Source organism: Xiphophorus maculatus, chromosome 20, assembly GCF_002775205.1.
Source record: "Xiphophorus maculatus strain JP 163 A chromosome 20, X_maculatus-5.0-male, whole genome shotgun sequence".
NCBI lineage: Eukaryota > Metazoa > Chordata > Actinopteri > Cyprinodontiformes > Poeciliidae > Xiphophorus > Xiphophorus maculatus.
The window spans coordinates 6,911,707-6,934,119 of NC_036462.1; the positions used below are offsets into that span (position 1 = coordinate 6,911,707).

Consider the following 22,413-nt stretch of genomic DNA (forward strand, 5'->3'; position numbering starts at 1 on the left):
TAAAATATAACAACAGCTTGACTGCCGGAGCTAAACTGAGGTGAGCTGAGAAGGAATCCATGCATGCACTGCGCCCAGCGGGGAGGAGAGACTCGCCTCACTTCCTCAATTCTTGTTCTCGTCTCCGGGCGGCAGCAAAAGATCCGGAAAGTTAGCCGCAAACACCCAAACACAACCGGAAGATAGGCGGTGGTAGCTTCAGAACTAAGAAAATAATGCTTCTCTTTTGAGTATATTTAAGACCCGTGACAAAATATAGGTAAAAATAAATATGGCTGCTGACCAGTGCCAGCTTTATTATATGAGGCCTTGACCAGAATTTGAATCTGGGAGACCCACTAACCACCAACTACCAGAGCACCGCTGCTTAATACTATCTGTGAAAACCTACATTTAATATAATTTATATTACAGCTTACCAATGAGACAACAAATACTTAGACTGGCTTTGTATGCATTACTTCACTACACAGTCGTTTTAATGATTGTTTAATTTACTATTTATAGCATATTGAATACATTTTCAGTTGAATAAAAGAGTAAAAGTCATTTCTCTAACTTCTCATTTGGGAGAAGTTAGAGAACTTCTAACTTCTCTAACTTCTACCATGGTATGGCACAACTGTACCATACCATACAGTTGTATGGTATGGTACAGTTGTGCCATACCAGGTACAACTGTACCTGGTATGTAATGTTTAAAAACAAATATGTTACAATTGAGAAGAAGAGGTTGAATTTAATTTATTATACTTTTAAAGAACTCAATATTAAAATGGTTATCTATTATTGAGATGTGTTTGTGGGGTCTGTACAGTGGTCAGGCACCTGCCCCATAAAATTACACTACAAGCAAATTTGTCATGATATGAATTTAAATATGAAACAGATTTACGTTTTTCATTTGAAACAATTAAAAAATACATAAAGTTTTTCAATATCAGAACAAATAAAAGTAGACTCTTTCTTTATAAAACATATAAACCTTTAATTGCCAGACCTATAAACATTAAGGAGCAGTATCTAGTTAAAATGAGTTTCTAATTATAACAACTTTTATATCTTCTTATAATGAGATCTCCATCTCATTAAAATCAAAATATGTTCTGGTTTAAATGACAAAGGGCGAAACAGCAAAACGGCAATTTATGGGATATTTGAGATTCGCCCTGAGAAGATGGAAAGCCCCTTTAAGCCTTTTTTGAAATCATAATCTGTCAGTGTTTTTCAGCATGAGTTGTTACGAAGGTACTCATCTCGTTATAACAAGACATCCTGTATTTATTTTCTAGCTCTAGATGTGAAATGTTTTCATGAGATATGCATAATCTGTGAGAAAACAACTTGTTTGGGGATCTTATGGTGCTTTCTATTTGTAGCCAGAACTCAGAAATTCCTATTTCTAGGTAAATAAAAAAAATCAACTGGAATGTCTCCCCGAAGTTGAACTTCGGGAAAATTGTACAATTTTATTTTAATACTAACGTCGCGATCCAATATGCAGAGTTGTGTCAACAATGTAGCTACTACGCCCCAGTTTTAGTCAGAAGTCGGTCGATAAAAAAACATCTGCAACACACCCCGCAAGTCCTCCACTAACCAGACTTCCCACTCAGAGCCGTTAGCTGGGGTCTGACGTCATTTCCAGCTTCAAGTTCAAGTGTAAAGGTATCTGGAATTCACCATTAGCACCAGCTTTGTTTGATTTGACCTCCGGCGGGATAATTCTTTCATTTTCTTTATTAATGTAGTGTTTTTAATAGTTTTCTTTCACTCGCGACCTGTCGTGGCAATGAGTAAAATAAATGTGTTCGTATTTCAATGATCTCCAATCGCCCCCATCTTGATTTGAAAGTCCTCGCCGGAAGTTCGGGCGTACTGCGGCGGGCTTGATGTCGGTGCGGTAAAGTTGAGTGTAGCGAGTCAAACAAGTGGCGCTGGGAGGGAAGTGGAGACGTCCAACGCGGTTAACGTGCCGTCTCTTTCAGTTGAGAAACCACTTTCCTCCGAGCATCCGGGGACGGGAAGGCGGTGAAAAATGGCTGCTCTCTCAGCCTGGTTCTGGAACGAGAGGTTCTGGCTACCGCACAACGTAACCTGGGCGGATCTGGCGGACCCTGCTCCCGGGGTGGAGTATCCCAAAGCTGGACACTTGTTGGCTGCTTTACCGCTGGCTCTCGGGATTTTTATTGTCAGGATACTCTTCGAAAGGTTCGTATTGTCCAACACGACTTGTTGGAGTGAAAGTAAAGCTCTCCAATTGTTCTGTTGCGCGTTTTTTTTGTCCATCAGCGGATGATGATGGATTAGCTAACTAGGTGGGAGGATCAGTATCTTTGTCTGGAAGTTATTATCTTAGGTAAAATAACAGCAGTTTTGTTGTCTCTAAATTATGTTTTTCACACTTTTTGAAGACTATCTTACGGGCGGTTGGCAATAAATAAGTAAAATAAAGTGTAATAATACAGTAGCTTTCTGGTTCGAAAGCTATTATTGATTATCACGTGTCTTAAGTTGATTCATATTAAAGGAAGTGCCAACGCTGGTCAGGTTTACATCACATGTGAAGTTAGAGAGCCTATAGAGAGTGTCCTCTATCCTGATTAGGATAAAGGACACCGTCCTTGTGACGGTCCAGCCTCGTGGATTCGTAAGACACTTTCAGTAACACACACACCACAATTTTCTACATATTTGAACGCCAGCCAGTTACTGAGTTTGCCAAAAAAACTTATTATAACCTGAAGGATTTTTTACTTTTAAAACCAAGGCTTGTATTGACTATAGCCCCACAAGTGACACGTTAACCATTTTATTGCCAACCAAGCCTTCTTTTAAGGCAAACTTTACCACTTTATTATAGTTAAGAAAACATTTCCCACATGCTTTTTGTGGGCTATCTACTGAATCTTTAGGTGTGTGTTGTAAACTCATTCAGTCTCAAAGCTGAAGGGAGCAGTTTCACCAGATGACAGAGGTCAAACTTAACAGCATCAAGTGTAAAAACTGAGGTGATCGATGTTGATGGGAACTGACGCTCCCCTAGCAGGAACAGGAAACCCACTAGTAACAGAAAATCTAAAACTGAATGCCCTGAATCTTTGGTTTCATTGGTGGTCATCAGCATGGTTAGCATCATTGTGCAAGAGTATCTGACAACTTGTTCACTTTCTTTTTATTTTTGAATGTGGTCAGGATTAGACCAACTTTTCATTCACTAGTTGAATGTTTTTTTTCCTTTGTCTGTATTCATGATGTAGCTTAAGCAGGTAAACTGTAGTTGACATTTTGTTATGCAAATTATGGTAGCCTTTTGACCTAAAAAGGTATTTGTTTCACTCTGCTGGTTAGTCCTAGGTACAAGAATAGCTCTGTGTAAAACTCATAAATTCTCCATTATTTATTTGTTTTGCTCTCAAAATGCCAGGCATCACTGTAGACATTTAAAGGGGTCTTGGAGACCGTTTATTCAGGCTTATTTGTGTTTTTTAGACACTGACTACTTTTTTAATCATTTTCAGCCTATTTCTGGACTACCTTTGAAAAATAACACAAATTCACAAATGTAAATTGCGTTTTACTAACCAAAAATGATTTCTGAAGCTTTCAGGCCCTGTCTCTGGTCTTCAGAATCATTATTGCTTTTCATATTCCTTTATTTAATCAGGTAAACCCCATTGAGATATAGATCTCATTTTCAGATCTCACCTGAAACAAACTTCACTCCCCGTCGGGGAATCGAACCCCGGTCTCCCGCGTGACAGGCAGGGATACGGGAATCGAACCCCGGTCTCCCACGTGACAGGCGGGGATACTCACCACTATACTAACGAGGAGATTATACCGCTTTTAGCGGTTCACTGATTGATGAGATTGATTTTCTTAATTTTGGGTGATCAGCGATTGGTCGATACTTACATGTGAAACAAATCTTATCTAATCTCTGCAATGTTCTGAAAATCAGCTGCTTTACAGACAGACAGGCCCGCCCACCAGGTCACATCTGCACTGTGTGGTTAACAATTATCATCCCACTGTTGCCAACTTAATGACTTTGTCACTTTTTTAGGCACCAAAAAGTTCAGTATTGGCCAAATTCAGAATTGGCAGTTCAGTTTGTTTTTTTAAAATCTGTGATCAGCTTCAAAGTTGCAGTCACTGCACCACCTCTAACTGTTTTTTTATTATTATTATTATTTTGATTAAAGACATGACGGATTTTCTGAAGTTGTTTATCTGATGTACATAATTTTTAAGCCTGACACTTTAACTTCTGTCCTTCATCTACATTTTTGAAGACTGAATAGCTACTGTTCAAGGTCCCTTTAAAGAGGACAATAAAGTCTCGGTCCTCAGAAGTAAAGTACGTAGAAATGAAATGACTAACAACTATAAGTGGCTCAGCTTCCAGAAATTCCTAGCATCCATAGAATGCGTCATATCTGACCGAACTGATGAAGGAGAAAACGCCACAACCCACAGCACTCCGTCATGCTGGTACAGGACACCATGAAGCAGCTTTAAAGTTTCTGACGCCATGCACAGTGAGTCAGAGGTCCTCTAGAACAAAGAACAGAACAAAGAACAAAGGGTACAATTCACCAAGATTAGGGCCAGTGATTTATTATTGCACTGTTTTGTTTTTGGCTTATTTCTATTGTATTTGATCGTAATTGTGACGCCTTAATTTTATTTTTTGACACGAGGTTTCAGAGTCGGACTCTGAATGAAAATATAGATTTTCACCCCCGTCATCAACCATTAAAGTGTACTTTGGGATACGTTGTAATGTTTTATGAAAACAAGATACAAGTTAGAGAAATATGATATGCCACATAATTTTGTGCTTAATTTCTGGTTGGATGCAAATGTCCTGCATATATAAAAGAAACTAGGGATGCACCGATCCAATTTTTTCACTTCCGATGCTGATATTTGAGGTTTAGTGCTGGTTGACACAAATTCTATAAAGAAAAACAGCTCTGAATTGTCTGAAAGTATTTCTTTTTTTGAACACATACAAAATTGTACAAAATTAAACACTTATTTATAATTCTGCACCAGTACAACACACTTCAGTGTTCCAATAACTTCACAAGCTTGGTCAAACATGTAAAAACGACTTTAATTTGTTCAGTCAGTGCGAGTAGGAATACAGCAGGCAATGTAAAATAAATAGAGAAACTGAAACTGATGAAAACAATAGGTCCACTGTCTTTGTCAGGTGTGTATAAACTACAACAGTCTTTCAAAAGGTTCAAATCTAAATATGATGTATAAAACGAGAAAGCTTGATGTTGCTCAGAGCATGAAGTGTAGAATTAAACTGAATAGATTTGCTTTTATGGATCGGACACATTTGGTTGAATATACGAGTATTGAAATAAGGAACAAACGTTTAAATGTTATGTAACTTTTGATCCAGTAGTTTCCTTCATTGCTCATTTTCCACTTCTTTCAAAATGCAAATTTTCCTGAACCAGTTCCCAGGGTCTTTGCTCTAATTCAAACCTCTGCTGGCATGTTGGTGGTCAAACCATTCATTCAGGTGGAAATGAAGATGATTGAACCAAAAACAATCTCAAAGGGTTTCTTGTTTCATAGTATTGAATTTCTGTTTTAACTAGTGGTGTGACAACCAACACCAGGAAGTCCTTTTCTGCTTTTGCAGGTTATATGGAGAAACATCCAGGAACTAGCCTGAGCTTCTCTAAGCTTTTCAGAACAACAGGTAGGGCAGATTGACAGGTTTTTAAACACCGCTGTAATGCCGGTGTTATGCGGGTAGAGCCAACTGCATTGTTTGTGCCTTTATCTGCTTTAATCCAGCTGTGGTCAAGTGACTGTAAAAAGAAGCAATCAGATATTAGAGGCGTAAAAGGACAGAGATGTTCAAGTGTTCAGTAAGATGCACTTGGCTGTTCCCCATCTGTCTCAGGTGCCAGAGCTGCCAGACTCCTGATGTGAAGGTGTGTTCAAGGACAGTGTGGTCCGATGCTGGAGGGTGTTATCAGAGAGCGATCACTTTCTGTTGATGCCGACACCTCAGAGATCAAACTGACTCATTCATTCCTTCATTTATTTATTTATCAGCAGAATACATGACAGCACAGCTTCGGTTGCTACACGACACTCTACAGAGTACATAAGGCATCCTGCTGTTGCCAGGATGTATACTCTTAGGGCTGCTACCAATTATTTTAACGATTAATCAATTTATTGGATGAAAAATGGCGCGATCCTCAGATTTTTCATTTAACCACGCAAGTCCTTATTTCTGCAATAGGCTAAATACATTAAAAATACAATAAACAAATTATTTCAGTTCCTTTTTAAATAGGAAATTAAACCTTTATAACATTTCATTAGTGTAGGCTTTATTAGTAGCACAGAATGCATCAGCAGCTAGAAAAAGTACTTTAAGTGTGTGAAAAGCTCAGACATTTTTGCTTGAATTAACATGAATGCAATGTTGGGCTTCAGCTAATGATTATTTTAGTAATCAATTATTCTTGCAATTATTCAAACAATTAATTAGATAAAAACCTGGCAAATTGTGCAGATTTTTTTTATTTAGCCACTTAAGCTTTTTTTTTTGTTTTACACAATTTCTTTTAAGTACATTAAAAATGCAAATAAATAATTGAGTTCCTTTTTTTTTTGAATGAACATTTCTACAGTGCAGGGCTTCAGCTAAAGGGTATTGTAGTAATTGATTATTTTTGATTAATTGATTAATCGGATTAAAAAACCTTAGTGGAGATTTTTTTATTTAGCAATTTAAGCCTTTTTATAACATTAAAAAGGCAACAAGAGCAAAACAAGTAATTTAGTTCTTTTTAGGAAAATAAAGATTTTATGCCTAAAATGCAATAAAATGGCATTCCTTTACCATTTGTAGCTAAGTATGCATCTGCAGCTAAAACATATTTCTAACATCACCATGTGAAAAGCTCAGCCCTTTCTAATTTAATTAACATGCTACAGTGTAGGGCTAATCTATATTTTTTTGACTGACCAAATATTTGACAGCAAAAGGTGCTTAATAGATTTTTTTTGTTACAGAATTTGAGTCAGGTGAAGGTAAAACTGTGCAAAATGTATATTTTTTGTGCAGTTTTGGCTTAATCACTGCTCTGACTGCGTTGTGCTTTCAGCAAATGCCATTTATTTTGAGTCTGTATACTCCAGTTAACAATTAATTGATCAGATAACGATTATATAAATAATCTCTTAAGCTGATTAATTATTTCAGCCCTAGATGCACACATACAAATCTGCTTACACACCTGCATTAATAGAGTGCAGAGCCTCTCTTTCAGTTATGTCAGGTTTTTGAACAGTTTTAGGAATCCAAGTTCCTTACACCGTAGTAATTATTATTCTTTCATCCGCCCAGTTCTCAGTATCTAACCTTTGATCAGCACACACAGCATCAACTGTGCATATAAATTTTATTGCATTCAGCAGCTTTGTCAAAGTAACACCCACAGTGAATCTTTAACTGTCGGAAACAACACTTTGATTCCACCTCCTTTATTGTCTCTCATAGTTAAGCACAGTATTTACTCTACCACCAGTCCTGCAGCAGTGAGCACACATAGTGTAAAAAGTTTTGTTTCTCTTCAGTATTGCTCTCAAAACTCAGTTTTCCATCTTATGGTTATGATGGCATTTCTCAAAGACGATACAATTCACTCTTGTCAGTGAGCCGTAAATGTAACATTAGACCCCTTGATGCAACTTGTTGGAGCCGAGTCAGTTGTGGACTTTCTGCTTGTAAAGCACAGTTTGCGAGGGTCAGGCTTGTTGCACCTATGAGCCGACAGCAGCGAGAGTCATGCCACTGAGTTGTCGGGCTCGGTGCATCAGAACAGGTTCGACTAGGCGGAGGCCTTTGAGTCTGCAATGTGTTCACCTTGCTGAAACAATGCAGCGAAACATGTTTATGAAAGAACAGCCAGGAAAACACAGGAAAGCAGTATCCATCTCCACCCGTGTGAAAGTGGTTGCACAACATGCAGTCATTACGTTGTTAAGAATTTGAATTTCACTTGGGCTGCAACTAATGATTATTTTAGTAGTCAATTACGGTATTCTGATGATTAATCGGAAACAAAAAGTGACATATTCTGCAGGTTTTTCATTTAGCCACTTTTAAAAGCCATTTTAATAAAATATTAGAAATCCATTAAAAGATGCAAGTGAACAAATAATTCATTTTTAAAAATTGTGTTGCCCAAAATATAGCATTCCTTTAGTGAACGCTTGATCATTTGTAGCAAAGGATGCCGTTAAAACAATACTTCTAACACCAACATGTGAAAAGCTCATACCTTTCTGCCCGACTTAACATCAATACAATACAGTGTAGGGCTGATCTGTTGACTACGTTTTGGATTAACCAATTAATAACTGGATAGTAAAAGTTGCTGAATAGGATATTTTTATTACAGAATTTAAATCAGGTGAAGCTAAAACTATACATTTGAGTTCTGGGTCGAACAGATTTACAAAGGATTTTTTTTATATCTTAAATGCAGAATGTATATTTTTTGTACAACTTTAGCTTAAATGCTACTCTGAGTATGTTCTTTCTGTTTTTTGTGTCTGCAGACTTAATGATTAATCTATGACTGATTAACGATTATTTCAATAATCGATTAATCCCTGATATTTATCCCTGATATGTATTGTCTTGGTTTATTAAGTGAATTCCCATTTTATGTGCAGGGATTTTGCTCCTTAAAAGATATCTATGCGCAGAACCCCTTCCTCTCAGCCTGTTCATTCTTTTTTTATATATATACACTTTATTTTTATTTGTTTTTAAACATACAAGTACATAAAATCAAACATGAGGACTAGGGCAGGTAGCAGGCAGTCATACTGATGAACATTACAATTTCACAGACATTTCACTGTATGGCGTCACAAAGAGGGAAACTCCCAGGTGTCTGTCTGAGTGATGCGGAGTCACAAAAATTAACTGTTATACACCTTTGGCAATAAAACGATCCCATTTTTCCCAAAGTTTCTCTCCTTTCTCCTTTTTGCGCCGTATTGTAACAGTCAACATTTCCATATTGTGGATCAGGCTTATGATATTCACAAGAAGCTAGAGGGTCTAGGTTGGAGCCAACAGCCAGCTCATTGATCTTAATCATTGCTTTGCTCCTGGCTCTGACTTTGTAGATGTGCGCAGCCAAGCTTCCTTGTGTGTACATACTCTAATAAGCCGTGTCACGGCTTTCAAGTGCCACAAACTGAGATTACACGTTTCCAGACTTCCTCATCCTTCAGCAGGTTTTTCACCTTATCCAGGAAGTGAGTGTATATACTTAAAACAGAATTCAATTGTTATGCATCTAAACACTTTCCCCATGCCTTGTTCAGTCACATGTTTCAGTGTATGTTTTTATCTTCTGGAAATGTAGAATATGGGTAGAAATATTTTAAAATCAGATGAACTTGATTAAAAAATGAAGTTGTGGGATATGAGTTGAGCCAAGCTGTCAAACTGGAAACTGTCCCAGTGTCAGGGTAGGCTCCGTGTAAACAGACCACACCAAGCCTCTCGGTTGGTCACAGCCGTTGTGTATGTTGGTGGGGGTCAGTTTCTGAGAAGGAGCAGGGCTGTTTGGACATTTCACATAAATAGATTAACTTATGTCTTTTTCAGTTTCCTTCATCCTGTTGCTGTCTTCTACTTATTAGGGCTGCGTGCTTCAACTTTCATCGGATTTATGCTCAAGTCATCTTCGTTCCTTTCAGAAATGTGAAGGACCTGTCCAGACAAGAATCGAGGTTGTTGCCCATCCATGGGATTGAGTAACAATTTAATAGAGATTGTTGGAAAGCTGACTTGTGGTGCCAGTTCAGGGTGAATCAGACTTGCACAACTCATCCCATTCAGCACCTTATCGTTATGGAGCTTACAGGTGGATCAAAAAGTCAAGCGCGCTAGCTGCAGGGTGGACTGTGCTTCTTAAAGCTTTGAACAGTAAAACTTAGATTGCGCATAGTAATGTTTAACATCATCATAACAGTGAAACCCATCTGTCCAACCTAACGTCGCTACAAAAATGGTTTTGTTTTGTTTGCACCTTGAGTTATCGGTATGTTACACAGCTGAGGCATTTTATTTGTTGCATGGACTCAAACTGCAGTCAACATTAACTTGACTAACCAGGGGTCTGCTATATTTTAATCTTTTTTTATTGCATAGAAATCCCAAACAGGTGATTTGTAACCTTCAACTTTTAATGGTTATAGGTGGAATCCATACTGTCGATTGACATGTGTAACAATTACATAAAGCGCTGCATTTTATGGGCATGTTTGTCATTTTTGCTTTGAAAGTTACCTCAAGATAAAACAAACAATGTCTGATAAAGTAAATTAAGTTCTTGTAAAGTGAGTGGCAGTGAAAACTGGAAGAACCAGAAGTGTAAGAAGTAACTTGACGTCATTTTAACGGCAAAGACTTTTGGTTCCCTCTGATTTTTCTCATTATGCAGCGCAGCCTGCTGCAGGTTTGCATTATACACATCAGGTGATGGAAAATTACAGCTGTAGCTAACAATTATGTTTGTGGTCAATTATTCTGGCGATTAATCAGATAAAAAATTTGTCATGTTCTGCAGACTTTTCATTTAACCACTTAAGCTTAGTTTATAAAATATTAGAAATATGTTTAAACATTCAAATAAATAATTGAGTTGCTCTTTTAAATAATAAAAGATATTTTCTTGGCTAAAATGCAACATCAAAAGCTGGACTCATAATCAGTACAGTGTAGGTCTAATCTGTTGATTAGCTTTTTCTACTAATAATTAATAAAACAGTGGTTAATAGGAGTTTTTTTTTTTTACAAATTGTGAACCAAGTGAAGCTAAAAGTGCCACTCTCTGAGTTCTGTGTTGAACAAATTTACATGAAATTTTTTTTATCTTAAATATAAAATGTATGTCTTTTTGTGCGATTTTGGACAAAGTCCTGCCCAAAATTGAGCGTTGCTCTTTCATCAAATTACCTTTTTTTTAATCTGCACACTGCAGTTAAAGATCAATCGATTGCTAAATTAGTTGGCTATGATTTCGATAAATGATTAATTATGATTAATCTGATTATTCCTTTCAACCCTAGACAATCAAAACGTAAATGTAACTGGTAGAATAAATGAGCACTATAATAGAACAAAATGTCAGTGTTTGGTGAACAAACTGGATCCCAAACTAAGTTTAAACCCAGCAGGATTTAGGAGTCACTTTTACAAACCAAGTTATTGCAAAAAATGAAAAACTTGAACAATTCATTTATTTATTTAATTTATTTCTCTTTTGAATGGTTACACATGGTACACAAATTAAGAGAGTAAAGAAAATCACATTTTATGACTTTTTGTTTTGTCCTGTATAAAGTGATTTTCCTTTGGTATCTTTTTTTCCAGAGTCCTGTGAAAACGAAATGGAAAAACTCTGCTGTGCAAGCTTTAGTTTTCACTAAATTAAAATATTCTTTTGCATTTTTCAGAGACACGATTAGGCAAATCAATGACTGAGTACATTTTGACTATAACGTGAGAGCGGCCTGAAAATAATTTGATTGTTAAATCAACCAGCATCCTGCAGGAATAACCTCCAGAATAGTTCACACAAGTAAAATGTTTTCAAACGTTCGTCTTTTAACGTAAAAAGAGAAAAAAAAGATTTATTTTTGTGTCATTAAAATTAAGTCTCCACTTTATGGTTGTAAAGAAGTCTGATTGCAGATTGTGACATGAAAAGAGGTGAATATTGCAAATGTTGAAGTTTTTTAATGAATCTTGTTTTGCAGTGAAAATTGTTTTATTTCAGTTTTAACGAAGCTTGTTACGTCAGCTGTCCTGCTTCATCATTAACTTGCACTTGCCTGTTTCTGGAGGGCCTGCACGCTGTTTTACTGCAAGAATTTCACTCCGAGACCAAAGTCTGTCTCTGTTTGACTTCTGTCATTTACTGTGGAACTTTCCCATTACATTCAGCTTACAACAGTAACATTGTGATCAAAAATAAATATGATCGGCATTAAGCTTGGAAAGAATATCCAACAGTAGTCCAGCTGCACATGAGCTCACCTGTTGAATGTTTATTTCAGGTTTTGTAGTCAAATCCTCAAAGCACAACTTCCCTGATTCAAGGCAAATCCCTTCCTCGTTGAATGAAAGTCAAGCAGTGATGCAGGTATTAAGTTCTGTTTGCATGTTTTACGATCAGCTAGTGACTTTTTGTTTCTGGTTAATGTCACAGATTTATCGCCAGTGCCTGCGCCCGAGGTCTCCACATTCAGCCAGGTGCTGGAAGGAGAGCTCAGCCCAACGCGGTGCTGGAGAAGGTGTTCACCTCCATCACAAAGGTTGGTTTCTGGATTCAAAAGAAGAGCCTGGTGCAATTTAAGCTCTCAAATCTGCAGCTCCCATTTATAATTTGTGTAATTTCCCTTTTCCCTTTATGCTCAGGAGGCCTTTGGTTTTAAATTGGTTATTTATCTTAGATTTTATTAATCAAATTACTTCCTACAGCATGCTCTTTTCAGTCTCAAGTTTTCTAAAATACATGAGTAAAATAAACAGAACATAAAAATAATATCTAAAAAACAAAAATAAAGTTTCATTCCAATAATAAACTAAACTTAAACTAGCTGTAACACCACTGTTTCCTTGTTAGCTTAAAATAATATATATATATATAAAAAACATAGTTATGGCTTTGCTATTTACTGATTACATTGAATTTAATCAGTTCAGAACATCTGTTTCAGATTGTTTGTTATTTTTAAAACCTTTTGGACTGCATAATCGGCATCATATTATGACTGCAACTAACAATTATTTTAGTAATTGATTATTCTGACGGTTAATTGGATAAAATATGGGCACATTCTGCAGATTTTTCATCGATCCACCGAAGCCTTTTTACACAACATAGAAATACATTGAAAGATGCAAGTACGCATATTATTAAAATAATTTTTCTGTAAAAAAAAGACACATTTCATTGTCTAAAATACAATAACATGGCATTCCTTGGGCAAATGCTTGATCATTTGTAGCAAAGGTGCATCTGCAGCTAGAAACGTACTGTCTACTAATCTGTTTATTTTTTGATTAATAAAAACTGTATTTGTTTGCACAGTTTTAATTTTATTACTGTTCCCACTGTACTGTTTGTTTCATCAAAGCAGCAATTATTAGAGTCTGAGTGCTCCAGTTAACTATTATTTCAATAATTGATAATCATGATTAATTTGATTCATCATTTCAGCCTTGGATCATAGATTTTTTGTGTATGTTTGTATACATATACTTTATACTTTATTATCTATTTTTAATGTGTGCCTCTATTTCCCCTTTACTTTGCTGCTGAAACACTAAAGGTTTTCCTCTGAGGAACAAAGAAAGGATTATTCTAATCTAATCTAAACTCTGAGACACATTATGAACTACCAGTACATTCAGTAGTTCAATAATGTCCCTGGATTTTCCTTTCTTTGTTTCTTTCCTTTTTTTTTTTTTGGCTCAAATTCCTCATTCCACACTAATTTGATTGTTGTTTTTTCCACCCTCTGGTGACAGAATCCAGACTCGCGGCATCTGGATGGCCTGTCCAAGCAGCTGGACTGGGAGGTGCGAAAAGTCCAGCGTTGGTTCAGGCACCGCAGGAATCAGGATAAACCCAGCACACACACTAAGTTCTGCGAGAGCATGTAGGTTTAACGTTAACTTGAGTGGAGGCTTGTTCCTGTTTAAATGCGTTGGTGGATTTTTAACGTTTTTTTTTTCTCTGTTTTTGTTTCTAGGTGGAGGTTTTCATTTTATTTGGGGATATTTATTTATGGGTTCCAGTTTCTGTGGCAGGTAGATGTCACTATAAATCCATTGTTAATCCAGCATTACAAGCGTCTGTTTGCTGATGGGCCTTTAATTGTTTTTCTGTCTCCAGTGTCCGTGGATGTGGGATACGCGGCATTGTTGGTACAATTACCCCTACCAGGTATGATGCAGTTCTCATATATTAACCATATTAGTCTAATATTTTGTAGGACCAGACATCAGCTGTGTTGTGACTCAGAGGTTTAGTTGCTGTTTACCCATGAAAAGATGTCTGGCTCAGTCTCTGGCTTCTGATGTCTACACAACATAGGAGGATAACAGGCCACATTTCCTCAGATACTCACCGATTGTTGTTTTATTTTGGATATTTAAAATGTCTACCAGTAGCACTGTGGAGTTTTCTGTTCTAAATGAAAGTTTATTTGTCTTTGAGGGGGTGAATTTGCATTATCATGACAACAATATATTATTTGAAAATGGTCTCAAAACAACATTATTTATTGGCTTATTGCCATAAGTTTTGGAACAATTTATCATCCAGTAAAATGTATAATTGTGAGAAACCTAAGTGTACTTGCATTATTATGCCATTATCATATTAGTTGAAAATTATCTCAAAACGACATAATAATGCAAGTACACATTCTCAAAATCAGTGTCCTTTAATTTTTAAAGGATACTGGAACTAGAAGACTTTTTAAATATCCCAAAAAAAAACAAATAAAGTCTCAACAAAATTGCCTTTCATAAAGCATTAATCATTAGGCTCAGACAGGGAAAATAAGCAAAAGTTTATGTAAACAAAAAGTGCAAACTAACAACAAAAACACTCCATTTAAATAACTCAACCAGCGTTTCTCTGGCCTGCTACTCGTCTTGGGACTCATAAAACACTCTGCAGTACGAGACGAATCCAGGGGCTCCGCACATCTTTAAAAAGTCTTAAATTCATCTTTTCTGCTAGGCTTAGTATTGACTTTTTTTCTCCTCCTATACCATTCTAAATAAAGTTTTACCACTATCCTAACCAGCCATCAAACTGGGACAGCTTTATCTGCTTACCTTCATTCCACTGCCTCTCCTTGAATGCATGCCACTCTCATAAAATGCAGTAAGACAACTTTCAAATATGTTCTTGTTGTTTCCTTTTAGATGAGATTAAAACGGCTTGTTTATGTCTCGGGTAGGACGGACAAAACATGACCAGATTCTCGGTACTGAATCTGGTGCTGGCCAGAAATCTCTCTTTCTTTGTGTTTTTGTGCTGAATCAACATCATCAGTGTTCGTGGCTGATGGTTGTGTTGCTGTTTGTCACTCAGTACGGCCATTAGGGTTGGGCTTTATGGCAATGTAAACCGCAAGACGTCGGAAAAATGTTATTGTGCTGCGTTATCTGTCGCCTGGGGCATCTGCCGATGTTTAATGGCCGACCTTCACTCCTCTGAACTGAAATGAATCTGAACGAACCAGATTCATCTATTCGCTTCACAATAATGGTTTTATTTGGTTTGCTGCACTTTAAGCAAGAAGCTAGTTTTATTGTGAACGAGGGAGGAGTAAAATGGTAATAAATCCTTAGAAATGCAACGGTCAGGTTTTTCTGGGCCAATACTGATGACCTACTGGTTCCTCTCAGGCAGGGTTGTCAAACTCATTTTCATTTTGATCAATATTAAAATAAGAAATGTTCTTAAAAGGCTGCTTGTACCAGAATGTATTGATAAAACCTATTATCAAACTGTTAAAAATATTAATAAATATCGGATTGCATTCGATATGCACTTTTGAAAATGAAATTGTTTTTGTGATTCTTTTGTTTTGCAATTAAAATCACCAATTTTGTGGTTAGAAATGTATCCAACATATTTTGCAATATGCTTGTGTACGACTGTAAATATGATTTTTTTGTTACTCACCTTATCGACTGCAACTTTACTTCAAGCAAAACTGAGGCAGCAGTATAGTAGAAGTAATAAATACTGCCACCTACAGGTGGGAGTTAGTAACTGAAACCCGATGTTTTTGATGTTTTTGACTATTCTTGCGGAAAATTTGTAATAAACGCACAACTTTGGATGGCTGCAAAAAAACGCAAATATCTGATGATTTCGTGTTTAATTTTTGCAATCGCAAAATTATGAAAAGGGAATTAATGTAATTTAACAGCAAACAGATAAAAACATCTGTGGTTTGATTGATAAAAATAACATTTAAGCTCACAACTGCTATTTTGAAGGTTCTAATACTTATAAAAGGCTACAGAAGGCCGAATTTGCTCTAGGGAATAAAATGTTTTTAGGGAATAAAACCAGGAAACTGTGCTGCAGGTTCTATTACAGAATTAGACGTTTTAAAGGAATTGTCAGATTATCCTCTATATGTTTTGAAGCATTTATCCCTAACTATGTTTGTGATTTTACTAAATAGAAAAGGTGCATTGAGTGTAGTTTGTTTTTCTGCAGAACCCAGTAAAACCAGCTGAAGCTGCTTTCAGATCGGCTCTCTGATCTCTGTCTCTCCAGGTCATGACTCCAGGTCTTTATCACTACTACGTGACTGAGCTGGCCTTCTACTGGTCACTTATGTTTTCCCAGTTCACGGACATAAAACGGAAGGTGAGTGTAACTCAGATTGAGTTTCTGCCTGTTAGTCAGACTGCAGAAGATCCTCTCCAGGGCCACTCCCTTTTAGACATTTGTCAATATGTCTATTGTTCCTCATTTAGCTGGAGCAGAGAATGCATGAAAGAGTGCACATGATGCAACACTTCTTTTTTTCTTCAGCTGTATATGCTAGCATTATGGTGTACTGGGAGACTTCAAAGTGTGTTTTATAGTTTCTGTGTTAGGTTAGCTTTAGATGGGAGGTCACATGTGGGGGGTTTTCCCTCTAAAGGGGCGTGGTGTGACTCCTACCACTCAGTCTGTGAATGCTCTGTGTTTTCAGTGCGTCATGTGATTGCAGGATGGAGCAGGCCTGAGTCTGTCAGAATTGCAGAAATTCCTCAGAATGCCAGAGCTGTAGATGTTTTCTGCAGAAGATTACTGAATTGTGATTTTGTTTAACTTGGTCTTATTTGCTGTTTTGCTGATTTAACTCTTGTTTGTTACTGGATGCTCAGAGGAGGCAGCTACAACGTCTGCTTAGGGAGCTTCTTGATTAGATGTTTATTTTTATGTCCACATCCTTTATCGTTGTGGGAAATTCTAAAATCCCGTCTTCACTATTTCTTTAACGTTTGTTTAAATCATAAATTTGATGTGCAGATATTAAACTAAGATATATTCCCATGCAAAATGATTCTGATATGAGTAACTTACAAACTCCAGGTAATAATGGGAATTATATTTCCAGTATTGTTTGTTAATTTTGTCTAGGATTACTTGCCTAAACTTCCAAAATGTGCGTCCTTTGTTTAGGCCATGCTCTTAAATCACTGCTTGTGGGTGTAATAACAAGATTACTCAGCAGTTTTGTCAGAGGCATGAGTCTAAAAATAACATTTAATCACATTACGTTGTACCTTTCTCCTCTTCATCTTTGAAATGATTATGATGAAGACATTTGTAAAAAAAAAATGTAATCACTTTAATCACAAAAAATATGAACAATGGATGCATTGATTGCTGTTTTGTGACTGATCACCGATCTTAGTAATAATAATAGTAGTAATAACTTTCTTCATATATTATATAATAATAGTATATGATATATAATCAGCATATATATAAATATGTGTGTGTGTGTTCTGTGACCTTGAACACTGATCACTGTCTCCTCGCTGTTTTATTCTCAGGACTTCCTCATCATGTTCATCCATCACCTAGCAACAGTGAGCCTCATTAGCTTTTCTTACGCCAACAACATGGCTCGCGTGGGGAGCCTGGTGCTGTGTGTCCATGATGCCTCTGACTTCCTGCTGGAGGTCAGTAATGATCATAAACAATCTGGAAACACTCATGAGATTATAAATAATGGTCTCTGCTGTGCTTCATTTTACATCTAATCAGAAATAAGCATCATATGTGTAGTTTTAGTAACTACATGTAGTAAAAATATACCTTTTATTTTTTTTATTTACCTTTGTAGCTCACTATAAGTGGTTTCTTTTGTATGATAATGTGATCATGCATATGACACGTGTGAATGTCATGGGAAAAATGAGACACTTCAATCCTCTGGAGTCCTGAAACATTTCCTGCATGTTTGCAAAAAATATGCCAGGAAAAAAAGGAATATAGGCAACAAATTACTGCACATTTACAAAGTTGCACTTGAAGAAACCACACGTTGCACAATAATATCGTTTTGGTAGGTGGACCAAAGTAGAGGCTGTTTGTTTTAGATATTTCTGTATGTGGAGTCAGGTACAGCTTTTCAGCTTCCAATAACGACGAGTTCTGAGTTGTTTTTGTCTTGACTGGAATTCACCCTGACTGCATATTTTTAAAACCTCTTATATTTGGAGCAAACATTCCTTACCATCTTATCATAATGTTTGATTTCTGTTGTCTTTGTTCTCCAACAGGCAGCCAAGATGGCAAACTACTCCAAATACCAGCGGTTGTGTGACTCCCTCTTCATTGTGTTCAGTGTGGTGTTCTTTATCACACGGCTTATTATATTTCCAGTATGGTGAGTATTTTCAGCCAGTCAGACTATTTGGTTTGGTTTTAGTGACACATTCATGAACTATGGTTTGGAGTTTCACCAGAACATGAAACACTTTTCGGGAAACCATTTTGGAGATTTTGTGTTTGGTTTGAGCCTTTGGATTTCAGGGAACGATACAATTTAAACCACATATCATTGAATTTCTTGGTCAGAACTCCAGTCCGTTGGCCTAGAAAGTCCAGTTTGTTTGAGGAGGTGTGAATGTGCAATCGATAAAAAAGTGAACCCTAGTTCACCAAAACATCTTGGTCTTGGTTGAGTTGAAGTGAACTCTGGTGCGGTATGAATGCACATATGATTGCCAAGCCTCCAAAAGCAGGAAGTGGACTACAGCACAGGGCATTCTGGGTAAATGCAACCAAAACAAATTCAAGAGCCTATCGTTAGAAATGACTTGTGGTCTTTTAATAAATGCGAAATTCTGCCCTCTAAAATATTACGACACTCATTACGATATTTTGACGGATGTTGAGCTCATGTTTTCTTCAGCAGTTCTTGGTGCAGCGCCCCCATAGGCGAGGGGAGAGAACCGCACCAGCTGAAACTTTAACTAATACTGCAACTTCGGTCCCCTTTTGAAATACGTCTATTGAACTATCAGGAGTAAAAACACGCTTATATTCGGGTTGACCTTTAGCTACAGATGCTTTTTAGGTGATTGCGTTTCTTTGACAGAGCACTAAAAGTTGCAGCTCTGCCTCCACAGAGAGGCCAACAATAGGGAACCTGTCATTGGCAGAAGTAACCTGAGCAGCTATATTCAATGTCTTGGTGTGAATGAATGAGTGGTGAAGCTACCTAGACTGAAATCCAAACCTTTCCGGGGGGGAGATGGGTCTGTCTTTGCTAGGTGTTCTTTTTCTGTATAATGGATTATCTTTCTGGGTTTCCAGGGTCCTGAACTCTACTATGTTTGAGAGCTGGGCCATCATTGGACCCTACCCGTCCTGGTGGGTCTTCAATGTCTTGCTGCTTCTCCTCCAAGTGATGCACGTCTTCTGGGCTTACCTCATATTCCGCATAGCTTTCAAAGCTATTATGCGAGGAAAGGTGAGATCAGTCTCAAAAGTTTGATTTTTTTTTTTCTACGGTTTGTCAAATCCAAAGCAAAAGCAGTTTTTTGTGGCTTTGTTATGAAAATCTGAGTAACCAGGAGGTTGGTGGCATCTGTTGACCTTACATAGATTTGGTCCAGAACAGGGGTCTACAACCTACAGCTCTAGGGCCACAAGTGGACCTTCCAAAATGTCTCTTGATAACTTTGGCTAAAAATGAAAAAGACCAGCTATTGTTTCTAAATTTTGATATAATAATAAACTTGGGTTTTTAACAGTTTTTCAGTTTATTCCTACAATATTCCACAAAGACTAACACTAAGCATACTAGTAATATGCTTTTATATATTTTTTTCTTGTCATTAGGTTGTTTTGTTTTTTTACATAAGTTTTTGTCCCGCAGGAAAAGCCTATCCATCCTCTTTTTGCTAAATTTTATGTTTCTTTATCAAAACAGAAAAACAGGGTCTCTGCACATTCCTAAAGTCTTAAATTCACATATTTAAACGTAAGGCCTTAAATTGTCTTAAATTAATCAAAAAACAATAAGTTGGCCTTAAATATCACAGGTCTTAAATTGTGTTGTGGCAGGACTATTGAATTTTATTCCATCTAGTTTTGTTTTCTCTTGAGGATCTTTGTTGTTAAAACTCGTGAGTCGTGCGCCAACATCTTTTCTGCTTTCTGTGACACAACTCAGCGCTAACTAGCTGCTAATTGCTAGCTGGCGAAGGTAAAGCTAGCTAGCTTTTTTACGTCCATTAATTTTTTGTACATTTCTGTTGTAATATGGGTCTTAAATTCCATTAAAATGTTCTTAAAAAGTCTTATATTGAAGTTGGTAAAACTTGCAGAAAGCCTGAAAAAGCTTCAAAAATGACAAGTTTCCTATTGTAGATATTTATCTAAATAAGTTTTTCCAAAAAAACCATGTGACATTTGCTGCACTTGATGGTTTAGAGAACAAAATGGCTCTTTTGATTGTGAATTTTACAGACCCTTTCTCTAAACTCAGTACTTATGTTCTGACTTGTCACCACCTGTTAGTTTCACTTCACTGTATTTGACATGCAGATTTTCTTTGCTCCTGTAACAGTATCACAGATGAACAGATAAAAAGTCCCATCTGCGTTTTTCCACAGAAAGCTGATTGCTATTTTTGGTGATAGATTTGTTGCCTCCCCTTCTCTCTGAATTTTCCCATCTGCCCCTGACTCTCGTCTCGTTCTCCCTGCAGATGATCCCCCTCCCCCTCTCCAGAATCAGAGTGGGAGATCCCGTCTTTCTCTCTATCTTTGTCCAGTGACCCCCACCACCCTGCCCTCCTACTCCGCTGCTCTCACTTTTCTACATCTGCTCTGTCTGCTTGACAACTTTGCCATCTCTCTGTGTTTGGCTGTAAGTTTCCATCCACTTTCCCTGCCCTTTTCTCTCAAGTCTTAATCTCACCTCTCCTGTTTGTTCCAACAAGTTTAAATGTGGCTGTAATGTCACTTGCAGTGGGAGGAGAGTTGTAAAATGATGAGTAATGTGGTTATGGTGTCATGAATGTCAGGTATGTCCAACTGTTTCCAATTAGTCAGGAGTGTGTTGTTGAAATTGTCCAACAACACCCTCCTGTGGCAATTAAGGGTGTTGTGAGCAGTTCAATCAAGAAACCTTTTTTTTTTTGTCCAGGCCAGTAAAAGATTTAGGGGGCACATCAATAAATATATTTCTAAATTATAAATTCTCCTCTTTTTTTTTATAGAAATGATACATTTAATTATTTGGAATTTTATACATTTATTTGCAGTTCTATAAATTTGTTATTATTATTTATAAAATGTTTCTCTGGGGTGGCCAAAATGTTTCGGGAGGAGGGTGCCACTGCTCTGATGCTTTCTTAAGTAAAACTTAATGCAGCAAATAAAACAATAAGTCAGACCAATGGCTACCAGAGGGAAAATTCACACTGTAGTGATACTTAACCTATTTTTTTCATATTGGTTTTAATATTGGATTCTGCCTTCTGTCCCAAAGGTGTGTAATGATGTCCGTAGCGACATTGAGAGCAGCTCTGAAGAAGAACCTCACAGCCCAACTGAAGGCCTGAAGGCCTCCACTCACACCCCGAAGGGAGAAAACGGCACCAACGGCCATTGTGCGGCGGCCAGAGCCCGAACTCAGAACCACAGTAGCTGGTGACAAGGAGCCGACAGCGCCCCCTGCAGCCTCCAAAGAGCTATGTCTGCCTGACCTGCGAGGCTCTCTCCCACTTTATATTAACACTGACAGCGCACAGATTTGAGAAACGGTGGATGGATGTGCAGACACTGACAGCGTTGTGCGGAAATCAAATCATGTGATTTGCGTAGCCTTATTTTTCCAGGCAGTGGGTTTAATGAGTTTGACTGCAGAGATTGGTTAGTTTCAACGTTCTCTCCCAGTTTTATTGGTCAGAGGAACTTAGTTATTTTTATCCTGAAGGGTTTATTCACAACAGTTTGCACAGAGCCACCATTCCACAGCAGGTATCACTCAAATAAAGATGAACATTTGTTACAGCTGAGCTTTTGTCAACTCTGAAAAACAGAAAACCTGCTGAATGAGTAGCAGGAAGTTGGCAGTTCTGCAAAATGATGTGAACTTACTTTTCAACAATGTCTGGCTACTTTGTAACTGTTTTAACTACTTCTTCCAAGACCAATCGTGTATGAGATTTTCACAGCCAGGTGTGTGAATCTTGAAAAGGATGACTTGAGTGCTTTGTAGAAATGTATTTCCAAATATATTCTGTTGTTTGATGATGTCTCTTTTAATGCAGAAC

At 37.3% G+C, this 22,413-nt stretch overlaps 1 protein-coding gene across 1 annotated transcript; it reads left to right on the forward strand.

The window, feature by feature from the left end:
• The first annotated feature begins 1,867 nt into the window (after nucleotides 1–1,867).
• On the forward strand, nucleotides 1,868–22,390 carry cers5 (ceramide synthase 5). Its single transcript, XM_014471922.2, has 10 exons — nucleotides 1,868–2,211; nucleotides 12,291–12,396; nucleotides 13,616–13,746; nucleotides 13,840–13,897; nucleotides 13,983–14,033; nucleotides 16,398–16,490; nucleotides 17,672–17,800; nucleotides 18,404–18,510; nucleotides 19,443–19,599; nucleotides 21,627–22,390. The coding sequence occupies exons 1-10, from the start codon at nucleotides 2,039–2,041 to the stop codon at nucleotides 21,789–21,791; spliced, it is 1,170 nt and encodes a 389-aa protein (XP_014327408.2). The 5' UTR covers nucleotides 1,868–2,038; the 3' UTR covers nucleotides 21,792–22,390.
• The last annotated feature ends 23 nt before the right edge of the window (nucleotides 22,391–22,413 follow it).